The sequence below is a fragment of the Hemicordylus capensis genome, chromosome 8 (genome assembly GCF_027244095.1).
Source record: "Hemicordylus capensis ecotype Gifberg chromosome 8, rHemCap1.1.pri, whole genome shotgun sequence".
NCBI classification, from domain to species: domain Eukaryota; kingdom Metazoa; phylum Chordata; class Lepidosauria; order Squamata; family Cordylidae; genus Hemicordylus; species Hemicordylus capensis.
Genome location: NC_069664.1, coordinates 8,820,687 through 8,837,534, shown reverse-complemented (window position 1 = coordinate 8,837,534; position 16,848 = coordinate 8,820,687). Strand labels below are relative to the sequence as shown.

Here is a 16,848-nt window from a genome sequence, read left to right as displayed (position 1 = left end):
TAAGAGTTGCTGAGTCAGCAGCTTTGCCTGTTGTTCTACGCATGAGGGTCCTTAACTCTTGCTGTCTCTTGGACCAGCACCTCTCCACAGCTGAGACCGGTCACGCCTCCTCCATAAGAGCTGCCTCACCCAACTCTAACTCATCTTCGACTCCCCATGCATCAGACCCACTCTCCTTTGAAACTTCTGGTCCTTGCCGTCCCTCCTCTGCTGTCAGCTCCATCGCCTCCTCCAACTCCTCCTCAGTCTTCCAGCATGCCCATTACGCGGACAGCAGGGTGCCGTTCATATTTCCAATGCCTTGTTTCAGATTTATTCACTGCAATTTATAGATAAAACGTTGTATGTCCAGTGTAAAAAAGTTTCTGGTTTGTGGGGTTGTTAGTTTTTGCGAGACTGCTCCCCCTGCAGGGTGCTTTGCTATTTATATTTTGAATGTGATTTGCCTGAACGGAAGTATTTTGCCGCTGTTGAGCAGATAATCTGGAAAGCGCCATTCTGGACTAAAATGAAGGACTTCAAATAAAGCACAACCTTTACAAAGCTTCCTTCTCAGTGACGTTTGCCTCCCCCTTCCCTCCTTCTTCCTCCTGGTCACCCCTATGGGTGTGGGAGATGGAGTTCCAGTGCATCGACCTTTTGCACCAACTATCCTAATGACCACTAGGGGCATTGGGAGTGGAGGTCTGAGGGTCTCTTTACCTGTCCCTGCTTACCTCTACTCTGTGACTCCTGCCTTGACTTCTCAGGTACTTCCTGTAGTGAGTCAGTCCCCTTCCTTTCCTCTTAGAGAGCAGATGGAAACCTCTCTCTCGCTCTCTCCCTACCTATTCATTATGTAGCTGATAGACAGGATAGGTTTTTCCTATCTCAAACACACGTAACCAATAAACCTATTTAGTTTGGACTGTGTGTTCTTTAAATAGCTGCAGCAACTAAACTCTGCACTCTACTCTGTAACTGGATCGTTTCCGTTTCCGTTTCCGTTTTTTTTTTTTTTTTTTTTGGTCCTTTGCTGAATAAATACAAACCCCAACAATGGGCAATATTCCGAATTTTGTTTCTTCAGGGCAGGGAACTATCTCTTGCTTGTGCTACTTGGTAAGGGGCCGCTGGTGATTCCAGATAAGAATCAACTCAATCAAATGGAAGGGGGTCAACTCTTTGGACAGAAGGTAAAACAAACTGAAAAAGGGAAGGTGTGGCAGAAAGTAAGAGAAAGGGAAGCAAGGAAAATATAACTCCAGAGATGACAAGGGGGCACAATTCACCAAAACAAACCACGAGTGACTCCTCCTGAAAGCCATGAAACCCCTGGCAGCATTTTTTCATTGATCTTATTGATTTTGTATTGTTGAATATCGTATCTATCTTATTCATGTTCTGACCTACCCGAAGCAGTAGTAGTCTGCAGTGGGGGTGGGCAAAAAATATCTTAAATAGATAAGACACACCAATCACAGCCCTGTGGTATGACCACTCGTTGTCTGTCTCCTGTACCTGGCAAGCCCCCACCCAATACCCAACCCCTACACAAACCATGCATTTTAGTTACATTTTTAGAATAAATGCCATTTATTGTAGAAACTGAAGTGGTCTCAAGATGCATTGGCTTGCATCAGTAGGCAGATGTGTTCCAGATCAGCGCGATTTGCTGCTTTGAACATCTGGAAGGCAAGAAAAGACTCAAGGCTGCTTTCGGCATCCACGTGGCCGTACAGTAACCATATCTCCGGGTTTTGCCGTCCTTGGTTATACGCTGCAATGCAGAGCAATAAAACAGAGCAGAGAATCAACACAATTATCTACCCAAGAAGAACCTTTCCCGTCTCTTCAGCTGTTTGTTCCTACTGCTGCTTTCTCCTTTTCCCAGAGGAGGAGAGCTGACCTTGTGGTAGCAAGCATGAATTGACCCCTTTGCGAAGCAGGCTCCACCTTGGTTTGCATTTGAATGGGGGACTATATGTGAGCACTGTAAGATATCCTCCTCAGGGGATGAGACCGCTCTGTGAAGAGGACCTGCCTGCTTGAGTGCAGAAGGTCCCAAGTTCCCTCCCTGGCAGCATCTCCAAGATAGGGCTGAGAGAGGTTCCTGCCTACAACCTTGGAGAAGCCACTGCCAGTCTGTGTAGGCAATACTGAGCTAGATGGACATGGTATAAGGCAGCTTCCTATGTTCCTAACACACACCGGGGACACACTAGATCAACAAGTTTTGGGGGAGCAAAGTGGGGGACAACAAATGTTATTAGGGAAGCGAGGAATTGGCTATACAGTAAATACTTATAGAGGTAAAGTAATTACCTGACATTTTCAAATTTATTCAGAAAATGGGCCAGATTCCTCTTAGAAAATGAGGGCTAGCCTCCTGCCCCATAGAGAGGCTCTAACCCAGGGGTGCCCAACTTTGGACCTCCAGCGGCTTTTGGACTACAGCTCTCATCATTCCCAGCCACAGCAGCCAATAGTCAGGGATTATGAGGGTTGTAGTTCAACCTCCGCAGGGAGTGATTCGCACATGGCTTCATGCTGCGAGGTACATGTTGAGCACAGCCACTTCGAATTACACTCGTGGCATGGAAGGAAGCTTCCCCTCCCCTCTGCTTTCGGGTTTTGTTTTGGTGCAAGTTCACATCGCAAGCCTCCGTGTTTTTCTCCTAGCCAATGCAACCAGAGGGGGAGTGATTACCAAAGCCTATATCAGCATTTCTAAAGAGAGTATCCCTCTTATCATGCTAATGATTCTACGTCAGTGCCTTTCCCTATTTGCTCTGGCGTTTTCAGAAAAACTCGCTTAAAACCAGCATTTTAAAAACCCGGAAATACATCGAGATAAGCTAGAATTCACAAGACAAAGCTTGATTTGTGTGTGGAGTGGATCCAAGGATCTTGAATGGACTTCGGGGTAAGTTTGGCTGGTGTGTGAAGGCACACGCTCTCCTCCGGAGGAGATTCAGGGTAACAGCCCTGTCTGTAAAGCCTCCAGGAGGGCCAAAGTTTAAAGCAGTCCTGCTTTAATCCAGCAGCAGAGGCCATTCAGAAAGGAAGGCAAATATTCAAACATGTTTGGATCTTTCCATTGCTCATATAGCTATCCATCATACAGCTCCCCGGTGATCATACAGCTTTCAAGTTTAGGGTTAATGCTTTTTTTTTTTTTTACATTAAAAAAAACAACAACCCTACCTCACAGTCTCTTGACTTGCTTCCTGAGATCTAGAAGTAAAAAAGAAAAAACACATACGTGGTTTGAAAATTGTGTTTGGGAAACATGTAAAAACAGAAGAGACTCCAAGAGATTCCCTGCCCAGTTCTTCTATTTGGCTGCCGGGGATCACGCTTCGATAGCTCAGTGTATACATTAAGCAGAGTCCTGTTTCCTTGCTGTGCCACTGAAGGCTGGACATGGCGTTCCAGTGCATCGACCTTTCGCACCGACTATCCTAATGACCACTAGGAGCATTAGGAGCAGAGATAGCGAGTGAGGGTCTCCTTACCTTTCCCTGCTTGCCTTTACTCTATGACCCCTGCCTTGACTCCTCAGGTACTTCCTGTAGAGAGTCAGTCCACTTCCGTTCCTCTCGGAGAGTAGATGGAAACATCTCTCTCTCTCTTCCCATCTTTCCATCATGGAGCTGATAGATAGGATAGGTCTTTCCTATCTCAAATGCACTTCACCAATAAGAATGTTTAGTTTAGACTCTGTCTGCAGTGATCTCTATGCATGTTCTTGAAATAGCTGCAACCACTCAACTCTGTCACTGGAGTGGAAGCTTCCTTGAAGCTTTGCTAAATCATCACAAACCCCAACAGGCTGTAGGTGGAGGCATTTCCTGGTTACTCCCCCATGAGGGGAAAGCTCTTGCACTTAGAAAAATAGCTTGTTGAGGAGGCTTTCCATTCAGGAATGTTTCCTCATACACATACATACCTGTGGCCTGAAGTGGTATTATCAAGGAAGCACTTTACCTCTAGATTCTTCTGGATGGAGATTCAAAATGGTGGCCATGTTTTGTACAGCACCTGGCATTAAATGGGGTTTCCCAGCTTTGGGTCCCTAGATGTTCCTGGACTACAACTCCCATAATCCCCAGCCACAATGAGCCAGCATGGCATAGTGGTTAGAGTGTTGGACTAGGACCGTGAAGAAGACCCATGTCCGAATCCCCATTCAGCCATGAAGCTCACTGGGTGACTCTGGACCAGCCATGGATCTCTCAGCCTAACCTACCTCACAGGGTTGTTGTGAGGATAAACATAACCATGTACAGAACTCTGAGCTCCTCAGAGGAAAAGCGGGATATAAATGTAAAAATAAAATATATTATGAATAACAATAACAATAATAATAGCCAAAGGTCCTGGATTATAACTCCCTTCACCTTTGACCACTGTGGCTGAGGATGATGGAAGTTGTAGTCCAACATCTACAGCCATTGTGACTGGGGGTGACGGGAGCTGTAGTTCACCCTTCGACTCCTATGACAGGAACCCCAGCCATGGGACCTCACAAGTTATTGGACTACAGCTCCCATCATTCCCTGCCACAATGGCCAAAGGTGTTGGACTACAACTCCCATCATCCTCGACCACAATGGTCAAAGGTCAAAAACACATCCATGTTTCTGAGAGTGTAGGCCAACCTACACAAGGCATTCAACATGTCATTTGGGCTGTTCCCACGATCCTCAGTAGGGTAGGACGAGTATGCTACCCACGTTCAGGATCTGTGTGCACTCCTGGGTTTTGAACATCTGCAAGGGAAACACGAGGTAGGAGCGGGAGGAAGTGATTGTGTGTGAGGCTCACACCGGGGACTAGGTCTTTTCCTCCTGTCTCATTCAACAGCTGAGTTAAACTGCTGGGTAGGATGGAGCCCCCTTTCCCTGCGCAAGCCTCACAAACCATCACTTCTTCCTCCCCTCCTACCTTGCTTCCCCCTCTCGCACATGATCAAAAAACTGGCAGTGCACACAGCTTCCGAACTTTATCATTCTGTGAAGAGTCTTACTGCCTGGCTGGAGGCTGTTTTTTACTTTAAAAGAACAGCCATGTGTGGGCCTGATCTGGATCGGGATCAAGCTGGTGAAGTAAAAGTTGGGGGTGTTTATCACCTGTTTTTCTGCTGAACATCCCCCTCCCCAAAGGTGCCATCTCAACCAACTGCACCTTCGAGAGTCCACAGCAGCTTTGGGTGGGGTTTTGGGTGGAAAGGGGGCAAATATCCCTTACCGCCATATCATGGTCGCAGTCCAACTTGGGCCCAGCACAACAGCGGTCTTAGAGTAAAAGTAAGCCTAAAACAAGATGATGACACATCTGCCATCATCTCGTTTCGTCTTAAGAGTAAAATAGGCCTCCAATTAAATGCATTGGATGATCACCCATTGGGATCATCTGGAGAGGTCCATCTTCAGTTTCCACCAGCTTGGGACAGGCCTTCTCTGTTGCTGCCCCAGGCTTTGGAATGTGCTCCCTACTGAAATAAGAGCCCCCCCCATCTCTGACAGCTCTTTAAAAGTCTTTAAAGGCCCATTTATTTCACCCAAGCTTTTTAATTAGAATTGTGGTTTTAAAGCTTTGATTTTTGTTTTAATTTCTTTTATGTTGTTGTAAACTGCCTAGAGACATAAGTTTGTATAATAAATTTATTAATTATACCAACATAACAAACAAATAAAATAAAATAATGTAGGGAAAGAAAGAAAAACCCAAAAGGTCTTAATCCCCTTTTTTGCAGTATCAAAAGGTCAACAAATGCTGCATTAAAGATTCAAATTGGGTCATTCTTCATTCAACATCAAGTTACCTTTCACTTTCAGACTCCTCCTCCTCTTCTTCATTTTCTTCTTCTTCTTCTTCTCCTCCTTCTCCTTCTCCTTCTTCGCCCTCTTTCACATTCCAGGGCAAATACGCTTTCCATTTCACCATCAAGATGACGGCACCAATGACGACAGGCAGGAAAACACAGAACCCCACCAGAAGCCAGTTCCTCATCTTGGGACTAACAGCATGGGATTCACCCACAATCATACCTAACAACAACAACAACATTCATATTTGCAGTTCTGCAGAGAGCAGAACTGAATATGGCGCAGTAGCTAATAACAGCCATTCTCAGGGTTCTGTGCCTTCACAGTTGTCCGACGGCAGCTGAATATTTCAGAGAATTGTTCTCCAAATCCCCAAATTCTCACCTCTCACATTTTTTCACACAGGAATAATTCGAATTCACATATGTATGAATTGCCAGATGGCTCCTTGGGGCCATTTTAACAAAGAATTCAGAACTCCAGGATACTTAAAGCCCATACTTTGGAGAGGCAGGGCGGGGGGACAGAGACATGTAAAAAGTGACATATGTGGCTGATAGAAGCTATTTAGTGAACAAAAGAACATTCTGGGAAGAGCAGAGAAGAAAGGTCTGGACTTCCAAAGTCTAGGGGCCGAGACTCAGGGCTTTGTTATTTTGCCATTCCAAGTTTATTTATTAATAAACCTATAATGCCTGCTTTTAGCAAAACCAAAGGGGTCCTTAGCCGTTTCTGTTTTGATGCTGTGGAGACAAAGATATATTATTTGATTACCAGATCTCTCAACTTGTTGGAAGGGTATGCTTTGGAAGCATTCAAAGAAAGATTTATAATTTATAAATGGGCGCACCTAGGCAGTGTTCCCTCTAACAGGGATTCCCAGATGTTGTTGACTACAGTTCCCAGAATCCCCAGGTGCAATGGCTTTTGCTTGGAGATCATGGGAGTTGTCGTCAACATCATCTGGAAAAACCCTGTTAGAGGCAACACTGCACCTACGTAGGTCCAAAAGCAGCCTGAATAAACAACCTTTATTTATTTTCTTTTTAAAAATTCCTGCTGCCGCCCCGCTGCTGCTCCTGTCTCAGGGGTGTGTGTCCAAATGGTGGAGGGGATTCCCCAGAGCCCTGCCATTGCCCCACACCTGCGGCAAGCGGAGCAGGCCTCCCCACCTCCCCACAGCGAATAGGGAACATTGCATGCCGTGACATCACTGGCATGTGACATTCCCGATTCACACTGCACAGGCACACCCGCTGGACAGGCTGCTGCTGCTGTGGGGAGGGGGAAAGGCTTGCTCCGCTTGCCACTCACCCCCCCCCCCATACACACACACACCCCGGCAGTGAAGATGGCAAATATCGGTGCGGGGCAGTGGCATGGTGGCAGGTGTGGGGCAGAGGCAGAGCCCCCCCACAATCATTCAGAGGCCCCCTGCGTGGCCATGGGCTGGTCCCCGAGGTCCGTGGCTAAATCTGCCTCCGATTATAAAGGCTAATACAACACTCTCTACCTGAATTGGTTCAAATGTAAAGATCAATTTAGCCCAAGACTATCCCCTCTAACAGTTTTCTATTTTTCTTTTTTCTAAGGAACTTGAAAATAAGCCTATTTGGGGCTTATTTAACGCCAGAAAACATCATTTCTGGAAGTGAGAATAATCCAGTGGATATTCGAAGAATATTTTAAAGCCCGGTAGAAAATTCTCAGAACTTTCCACCTCATAGCCCTGAGAATCTTCAGAGAATATTTTGGGGGCACATTCATCCCAATGATGAACCACCCGTTACCCACTGTGGTGTTTTTAATTAGTTTTTTTGCATATTAAATGCCATATCTGAGCCAACCTGGATACCACAATTTCTACAGAGTCTAACGGAAGCTGCCCAACAAGGACACCTTATGGGGTCTTATGTGATTAGATTGGGTCACTTTTGGATTTAGCATCATGTCTGATTTGGCCAGAAGTGATGGCAAACAGCAGGCACTCCAAGAAGGAAGAGAATCTCCCAATACCCGCTTTGGGGGCTTTGTTTGAAAAGCGGTATATAAATATTTGTTGTATTCATACCTGGATCCTGAGAGAGAGAGAGAGAGAGAGAGAGAGAGAGAGAGAGAGAGAGAGAGAGAGAGAGCGCATCCGTAAGGGTCCTTCAGCCAACTCACAGCTCGCTTGTTCTGCCTCTGTCTTTTCCAAATTGTGACCACTGCTAACTTGTGCTCTCTCTCTCTCTCTCTCTCTCTCTCTCTCTCTCTCTCTCTCTCTCACACACACACACACACACACACACCTGCCCCATCATCTGGAGCATCTTATATTCCAATCTTTGACAGTCATCTCCTTCAGAACACTCAAGAGAGACCTCCAGCTCTCCAAAGACCATCTCCTAATCCACTTGATGAGCCACCAACCATCCACCCTGGGATGCTCAACCAGTATTCTGGCTAAACAGGTAATCCTTAGCCAGCATCTATAATGGGACAAGGAGGGGCAAATGTCCCTGGGCCCAAGAGGGAAGGGGGCCTACTGACTGGAACCAGCCCACGGCTCCCCTCCCACCTCCCTGACCCTTGGGCATTTGCAGCCTCCTGAGTGGAGTGTGTGATTTCATTTGCAAAGGAGCCAGAAGACGAAGGCCATGCTGAGAATGTTTTGCTTTTCAACAGGAGATCCATATAGTTCTTTCTGCAACAAAGACACAGCGGTGAGAGAGGGGAAGAAGGCGGCATGGGCCCCAGGGGCCTATCCTCATCTCTTGTCCCAGGGCACACTTCTACCTTGCTACACACCTGCAGCATCCGTAATGCCACATCAGATTGTTTAAAATCAATTGTGAAGGAAGGAAGGAAGAGAAAGGAAGGGAGGGAGGGAGGGAGAAAGGAAGGAAGGAAGGAAGGGCAACGAACCGCTTCGGAAGTAGCTGTCGATGCTTCCTCCCAAGCCTCCTCTGTCTTCCCTGGTGCAGTCGGGTGGAGCCCAGCCAGGATTGCAGTGGCAATTTCCCTTGTTATTGCACACCTACATTGCCCAGTGGGATGGAGAAGAAGAATTACCTCCATTACTTCTTTATTTGTTATTTGTTTATTACATTTATAAACCGCCCCATCCAGAGGCTTGGGGCGGTAACCAGTTCCTTAACAGTAACCAGTTCTTCTTGACAGTGGTGTTGTCGCAAATTCAGAAGTGCAGGGCGCACTCTATGGCAGCCCACAAAAGCCACGCCCACCACACCCCCAAGGCCTTGCCCCCAAAGCCAGGGTGTGGAGATACACCCAACATACAAGGCCACTTGAAGGACTGCTTGGCTTTTACTCACGCCTTTGCTGTGACATTTCTTCTGTGCGTCGCAATTTATTGGGATGGCGGCCCGATCCACACACTTCTGGTTCAAGCAAATCTCAAAAACAAACCAACAGACAGGCCTTTTAAGTTTGAGAGAGTTCAACGCCAGTCCCAAGGCCCACCCTGCTAACTGAGCAAAGAGGCACTTTTTAAAGTGTCAGTTCTCTTCTGTGCAGTGGGGGAGAGCAATTGACCTAATTCAACCCCAGCACACCAACCCTGCAATAGCTGTTACTGGTGTTTACCTTATGTTTCTTTTCAGATTGTGAGCCCTTTGGGGAGAAGGAAGCATCTTATTTATTTAATTTATTTGTGTATTTATTATCTTTCTATGTAAACCACTCTGAGAACTTTTGTAGAAAAGCGTCATATAAGTATTCACAGGAACACAGGAATCTGCCTTATGATGGATCGTGGTCCATCTAGCTCAGGATTGTCTACACCAGGCCTGCTCAGCTTTGGCCCACCTGCAAATGTTGGCCTAAAGTAAAGTGTGCTGTCAAGTTGATTTTGATTCCTGGCACCCACAGAGCCCTGTGGTTTTCTTTGGTAGAATACAGGAGGGGTTGACCATTGCCATCTCCCATGCAGTATGAGATGATGCCCTTCAGCATCTTTCCTATATCTCTGCTGCCCGATATAGTACCAGCAGGGATTCAAACCAGCAACCTTCTGCTTGTTAGTCAAGCATTTCCCCACTGCACCACTGAACTCCCATAATCCCTGGCTGTTGGCTACTGTGGCTGGGGATTATGTGGAGGTTGTCCAAAAACAGCTGGGGGGAGGGGCCTAAATGGAGCAGGGATGATCTACACTGACTGGCAGAGGTTCTCCAAGGTTGCAGGCAGGAGTCTCTCCCGGCTCTTCTTGGAGAAGCTGCCAGGGATTGGATCTGGGGCCTTCTGCATGCAAAGCAGCTATGGTCCCAATCCCAAATGTATAGATACATAGAAATCTGTCTTATAGCAAGACAAACTGTGGGTCCATCTAGCTCAGTATTGTCTACACTGACTGGCAGCGGCTCTCGAAAGTTGCTCACCCAGCCCTACCTGGAGATGCTGCCAGGGAGTGAACCGGGCGTCTTCTTCATGCAAAACAGATGAGCTATGGCCCCTTCCCTTAAGGGGAAGATCTCACAGCAGACAGTGCTCACAAGCTGTCACCCATCCAAATGCAAACCAAGGCAAACCCTTACACACAGTTCTTAGGACTTTTCTCCTACACGGAGCAAAAACACATAGGTGAAGGGAGGACTTCCTAACCTTGGGTCCCACATGTCATATGTGCAGCATCTGGGGCAAAAGTCATCCCTGCTAGATTCTCCTGGCACCTCTGGCTGAAACCCTTACCTTGTTTGGGCCACAGCCAGTACCATCGTGAACCAAGTAGGGATCCTTCACGCCTGGCCCCTTCATGGAGTCTAAGGTGACGCACAGGCGATTCTGCACCTTCGTGTAAATGATCGCTGCGTTGTCAATAATGAATGGCTTTTTGCTTGGGTATTCACACACCAGTTTGCCACACCGGAGGTCTCTGCAAATTCACACAACAAAGGAGGGCGGAGGGCGAAATTACAGAGGACATCAGATGCCCAAAACAACAGACTTCCCAAAAGCTGCTACTAAAATAATAGTAGATGACGTGACTTTGTGTGTTGGGGGCTGGGGGGTCCTAACCCCTAGATTCCCATAGAGGTAAAGTAAAGTAAAGTGTGCCGTTGAGTCAGTGTCAACTCCTGGCACCCACAGAGTTGTGGTTGTCTTTGGTAGAATACAGGAGGGGTTGACCATTCCCATCTCCCGTGCAGAGTGAGATGATGCCTTTCAGCATCTTCCTATATCGCTGCTGCCTGATATAGGTGTTTCCCATGGTCTAGGAAATAGACCAGTGGGGATTTGAACTGGCAATCTCTGGCTTGCTAGCCAAGTCATTTCACTGCTGAGCCATTGGTTTCGTTAATTGTGGTTTCCGAATTTGTGCCTATAGACGAGAACAGAACCTCCATGATCAATGAGGGCCACCTGTATGTATGTGTGTCTGTGTCTGTGTGTATATATATACACACACACACACACACACAGTGCCTCTTCTGTGGAACACTCAATTTTTCACATGTAATTTGGAATGTATTCTCAAGCGATCTTCATGTGGACCTTTAAAGATGGCAGAGGATGGGATTAAACATGGAAAGTGTGTGTAAGATCAGTGCAGACAAGGTACTGATGTGCACCTGCGGTTATTCACTTCTACTGTGCAGAAAGCATGGTGGCTAATGAGACCACCCTGTCCTTAACTGGCTTGCCCATATGCTCCAGCCATTGGGAGGGGCCCAACACTGAGATATGCAGGTGGGGATGTGGGACAAGGCCTTTTCATTGGTGGCACTTTGAGTGAGTGAGTGAGTGAGTGAGTGAGTGCTATCAAGTCGGTGTCGACTCTTGGCGACCACATACATAGATTCTCTCCAGGATTATCTGTCTTCAACTTGGCCTTTGAGGTCTCTCAGTGGTGCATTCATTGCTGTCGTAATCGAGTCCATCCACTTTGCTGCTGGTCGTCCTTTTCTTCTCTTTCCTTCCACTTTCCCCAGCCTTATGGACTTCTCAAGGGAGCTGGGTCTTCACATAATGTGTCCAAAGTATGATAGCTTGAGATTGGTCATTTGTGCCTCGAGTGAAAATTCTGGATTTATTTGTTCTCTGATCCATTTGTTTGTTTTCCTGGCTGTCTATGGTATCCTCAAAAGTCTTCTCCAGCACCAGCGTTCAAAAGCATCAATGTTTTTTCTATCTTGCTTCTTCAAAGTCCAGCTTCCGCATCCATAGAGTGTCACGGGAAAAACCATGGTCCGAAGGATTCTAATCTTAAGGTTAAGATACTTAAGGATGCCGTTAAGGATTCTGCACTTAAAGATCCAGGATTTGCTTCCCCAAGAGTCCCCCGCTTCAGGACTCCCTTTCTTGCCTTCTGACAACAGGTAAACAGTAGTACTGTTCGGGTGTGTATGCTTTGGCTACGTACTGGAGTGACCTGAGAATCTGGCTAGTATATGCTCTGGTTTGGGTTTGCAAATTGTGTTGTGCAGGTTATTTTAAAATAAAATATGGTATAGATTATTATAATTGTTTGGTTTTTATCATCATTTGTATGATACAGCCACCTTGAAAGTCCCTTTATAGGACAGAAGGGTGGGGCACAAGTTCTTTATATTAAAAAAACGTAAAAACCGAACACAAGGCCCTTACCCATAGGCCCCAATACAACCCACCCCTTTCCAACACAGACAAATTGTTATGCATGTCATACGTTTTGTTCTACAGGCCTACAGGAGGGTGAATTTCAGTCCAATTATTTTACATGCATTCAAAACTTACTGCCACTGACAGATCTCATATCCTTGTGTAGAGGAGCCGCAATGCCCCATCCTGTCCTTCTGACCATTAATTTCTTCATAGCACTGTGGAGGCCCACTTTTTGAATCTGCAGACAAAGACATAGGGAGCTGCCATATACTGAGTCAGACCATAGATCCATCTGGCTCAGTCTTGTCTACACAGACTGGCAGCGGCTTCTCCAAGGTTGCAGGCAGGGATCTCTCTCAGCCCTATCTTGCAGATGCTGCCAGGGAGGGAACTTGGGACCTTCTGCTCTTGCCAGAGCGGCTCCATCTCCTGAGGGGAATTATCTTCCAGGGCTCACACTTCTAGTCTCTCTTTTATATGCAACCAGGGTGGACCCTGCTTAGCTTAAAGGGACAAGTCATGCTTGCTCCCACAAGACCAGCTCTCCTCTCCTTATTAGACACTTATTAGAATCCATCAAAGGCCTGGAGAAACTGCCTCAGCAACACACGTCCTAACCAGGGACTGGTGGGGAAAACAGCAGTGACAATGGCCAGGGAAGAAGGCCGGCCAGCCAGCCAGGGAAGGAAGAAGCCGGGTGGGTGGGGGTGGGATAGAAAACAACGGTGGCGGGGGAAATGGCGGCAGGCGGTGGTGGGGCAAGTGGCTAGAAGCTCGTTTATTTATTATCTCTCTATGTAAACCGCTTTGGAAACTTTTGTTGAAAAGTGGTATATAAATATTTGTTGTTGTCATGAAACTGTGTGTGTGTGCATGTGTGGAAGAGCCCTTTGCTTGGAGGAGAAGGGAGGGCTCACTTACGCTTCCCAAAGATTTTTCGGCACCAGCGATCTGGACTTTGGCAGACTCCGTTCATGCAAACCCCGGTGTTTCCCTCACACAGCTGCCCATTCTGGACGTAAAAATTCTCCGAGCACTCCGTGGAGGTGCCGTTGCAGTACTCCTTCAGGTCGCAGTCAGCATCAGGAGTGTTCCTGCATAGGGTGCCTCTTTTCTTCAGCTAGCAAGCAGAAGGAGAAGTAGCATCCCAGTTGAAACAGGAAGCTGCCATCTATTGAGTCAGACGATTGGCCCATCTAACTCAGGACTGTCATCACTGACTGGCAGCAGCTCTCCAGGGCTTCAAGTCGGGAATTCTTCACAGTCCGACCTGAAGATGCTGCCAGGGATTGAACTTGGGACCTTCATCATCCGGAAAATAAGCAGGATGGGAAGCTGGAGGGCTGGTTTTGCCCCCTGCCTCTGCTGCTAGGCTACTCTGTCCGATGGGAGCAGCAAGAATGGGCTGCTCCCCACCTCAGCCAGATCTGTTTCCCACTCTGACCCTGAATGGTGTCCCAAATCCACGATGGTCACCTCACTTGGCCTGGTAGGGAAAGCCTGGAGTTGGGTTGGAGTTGGAGTTGGGAAAGCCCATCAAAGAGAAATGGTTGTATTGTGCAAAGAGAAAACACACAGGAGGCCAACTCACCTTGCAGTTCTTCTCACAACACGGGCCATGGGCACACTCCTTGCCACTTTTCAGCTTACAGTTTGAGTCACAGCATCGATCATTCTTACACTGCTGGAAGGTGGCGGGGGAGAGGTGGGAGTTAGGCACTTCCAGCAGCAAAGGATGGACCACGATGGGGACCTAATGGCCCTGGAAGGCCACACCCCCTATAGCAGAGGCTCCGCCCAAACGGGGAGTGCTCCACCCCACAAAAGGCCCCACAAGCCCTGAATCAATTACATGTGTGCAGACTATATGAGCGCAAGCAATTCAAAAATCTTTTGACAAATTAAAGATTTGACAAATCTTTAAAAATGATTTAATAAGCATTCAAGTAATACTCAAATAAAATAAATAAATAAATACTTAATGAATAAAGCAATACTAATTAACTAGCTGATCCGGCACAGACTATCTGTGCTCCTAGTTCTCCCTGTCATTCCCCACCCCCTCCATCCACCCCCTGTCCATTCTCCTTCCCCCCCTCCCTTCAGCCCCAGTCTGTTCTGCACTTGGCTTTCTTTTTCCTCCCTGCCGGCCGTCTGCTGCTGCCATTTTCTCCCCGATCTCGTCACTGTCCCCCAGGCAGATGCTTGCAAACTCTTGGGAGAGCTGCCACACATGGGATCATCAATGGGTATTATTATATTATATTATATTATATTTTTATTTGTTCTATTTCTATACCGCCCTTCCAAAAATGGCTCAGGGCGGTTTACACAGAGAAATAACAAACAAATAAGATGGCTCCCTGTCCCCAAAAGGCTCACAATCTAAAAAGAAACATAAGAGAGACACCAGCAACAGTCACTGGAGGTCCTGTGCTGGGGGTGGATAGGGCCAGTTACTCTCCCCCTGCTAAATAAAGAGAATCACCATGTGAAAAGTTGCCTCTTTGCCAAGTTAGCAGGGGTTAATCAACCTATCTATATATTAATAATTAATCTAATTAATTAATCAACCCATCTATATATAGAGATGGGTTGATTAATTATCCATGGATTGATTATTATTGGATTGATTTATTGATTTATTGGATTGATTGACTGATTATTAATTATTATTTGGTCGTCCTGCCCAGCTCTGGTACCATGCATCTTAACAAGGTAGAATGAAAAACTGTTCACTCCCCACTCCTCCTCCTTCCTTGTATGATCACACACAGTCAAAAATCAGGAGCACGCACAGCAAGGTTTATTCTTATGTGCAGCCAGACACATTGGGGGGCGGTGCCGCCGGAACTAGGTTTGTGTGCAGTTGGAATATGGGGGTTTAATAAGGAGCAGAGTTGTAGAAGCAAGTGAGAAAGAAATGCCTCAATACTCAACCCTCATAAGAACATAAGAACGGCCCTGCTAGATCAGGCCCAAGGTCTATCTAGTCCAGCATCCTGTTTCCCACCGTGGCCCACCAGATGCCACTGGGGAGCCCACAGGCAAGAGGTATATGCATGCCTTCTCTCCTGCTATTGCTCCCCTGCAACTGGTATTGAGAGGATCGTGCCTCTGAGGCTGCAGGTGGCCCACAACCACCAGCCACCATCTGGGAAGGCAGATAATTTCATGCATTCTCTGCAAGGCACCATCTTTTCCCTTCCTTCCAGGGATGTAGTTATAACTGAGCGGATGGCTTCAAAGAGCCCGGGCCCATAACTTCTTGAGGGTCCCTTAGCTCCACCTCTCCGTTTTCTTCATTATCTCCCTCACTCTGAGGGGTCACCAGGGACAGGGGTGAACACAGGCCCCCTCTTTCCCGTAGCGATGCCCCCGCTTATATTCCCTCTCCTCCTCTTATTTTCCTCTCCTCTCCTCAGTCTCTTCAGTTCCGTTTCATCCCCTTCCCTCTTGTGTTTTTCTTTTTCAGTGAGTAAAAGTTGGGGAGGGGATCACAGATGGGGGAGGTGGGTAGTGGCTGCTCCAGCATCTTGCACAGTTGGGTGGAAAGTGTTGGAAGTGAAGGACTTTGCACTGTCTCAGTGACAGAGGGGGACAGACTAGTGAGTCAGAGGGGCAAGAGAGGTCAAGACATTGGTCATCCCTTCTCTACTGCTCTGACACTATACCTTTGGTATGTAGATTGCTACTCTTAGGTACTAACGTCCTCCCTGCCTGCCTGGCCACATCCTCTTCTTTCCCCCCCCCCTTCCCTTTCTTCTCTTCCCTTCTTGCAACATGCAAGCTCCTCTCTCCCTGCACCATGTGTGCAGAGATGCATCCATATGCATCCAGCTAGCTAAGCTAGATTAGAGATCCTCTCTCTCCACTTTCCTATCTAGAATGGAGTTCACTAATAAAGACTCCTTATATTGATTTGAAACTATGAACTGGCTCCAAGTTATTTTGCTCTCAGCATACAAGCATGCCTGGGCAGACTTTTCTGTGTTGTGCCTCAGTGCACTCTGCTGTAATAAAAGGGTATCTCTTACCAGAGAGAATTCCCAACAGAAAGCTCAGAATAAACCCTGACACACAGCAGTCAAACCCAGGTAGGATGCCTCTCCCACCCATTTCCCAGCCATGTGAACAGTCCTACCGTCTTCCCTTTTCAGTTTCTGGACCAACCTGCTCGGTGCCACAGTCGCACTGCTCCCCTTCTTCCACAACTTTGTTGCCACAGAAAGCCGCTCGGTACATGATATCCATGCGTGGCTTGTTCAAGAGGCACTGCCCCTCCCCGTAGCCCAGGAAATTGTGGAAGTCTTTGATGCTGCAGCTACTGAAGGACTTGGGGCCACTGGACCGTCTGCTGGGCAAACACAGGAAAGAGAAGTCACTGGTTTCTGGAACGGAGACACCCAAGCTGACCTTGGGGGCCTGCATCGCCCCAACACAGGGACGT

The 16,848-nt window shown here is 47.2% G+C and overlaps 1 protein-coding gene across 8 annotated transcripts in view; it reads right to left on the bottom strand.

Annotated features, from left to right (window-relative positions):
- Positions 1–1,545: 1,545 nt before the first annotated feature.
- Positions 1,546–16,848, bottom strand: part of LOC128333525 (disintegrin and metalloproteinase domain-containing protein 18-like) — a 35,213-nt gene continuing 19,910 nt past the window's right edge. For 6 of the 8 annotated variants that reach the window (XM_053269025.1, XM_053269028.1, XM_053269032.1 and 3 more), the window contains 10 exons: positions 16,572–16,755; positions 13,990–14,082; positions 13,320–13,518; positions 12,531–12,636; positions 10,506–10,689; positions 9,131–9,211; positions 8,721–8,832; positions 5,810–6,035; positions 3,187–3,216; positions 1,546–1,759 (listed from right to left, as the gene is read on the bottom strand). In XM_053269025.1, the coding sequence (XP_053125000.1) occupies positions 1,753–1,759; positions 3,187–3,216; positions 5,810–6,035; positions 8,721–8,832; positions 9,131–9,211; positions 10,506–10,689; positions 12,531–12,636; positions 13,320–13,518; positions 13,990–14,082; positions 16,572–16,755 (1,222 nt within the window). In that variant the 3' untranslated portion in view covers positions 1,546–1,752. The remainder of the gene's footprint in view (positions 1,760–3,186; positions 3,217–5,809; positions 6,036–8,720; positions 8,833–9,130; positions 9,212–10,505; positions 10,690–12,530; positions 12,637–13,319; positions 13,519–13,989; positions 14,083–16,571; positions 16,756–16,848) is intronic. The other 2 variants (XM_053269027.1, XM_053269026.1) reach the window with 2 other exon arrangements.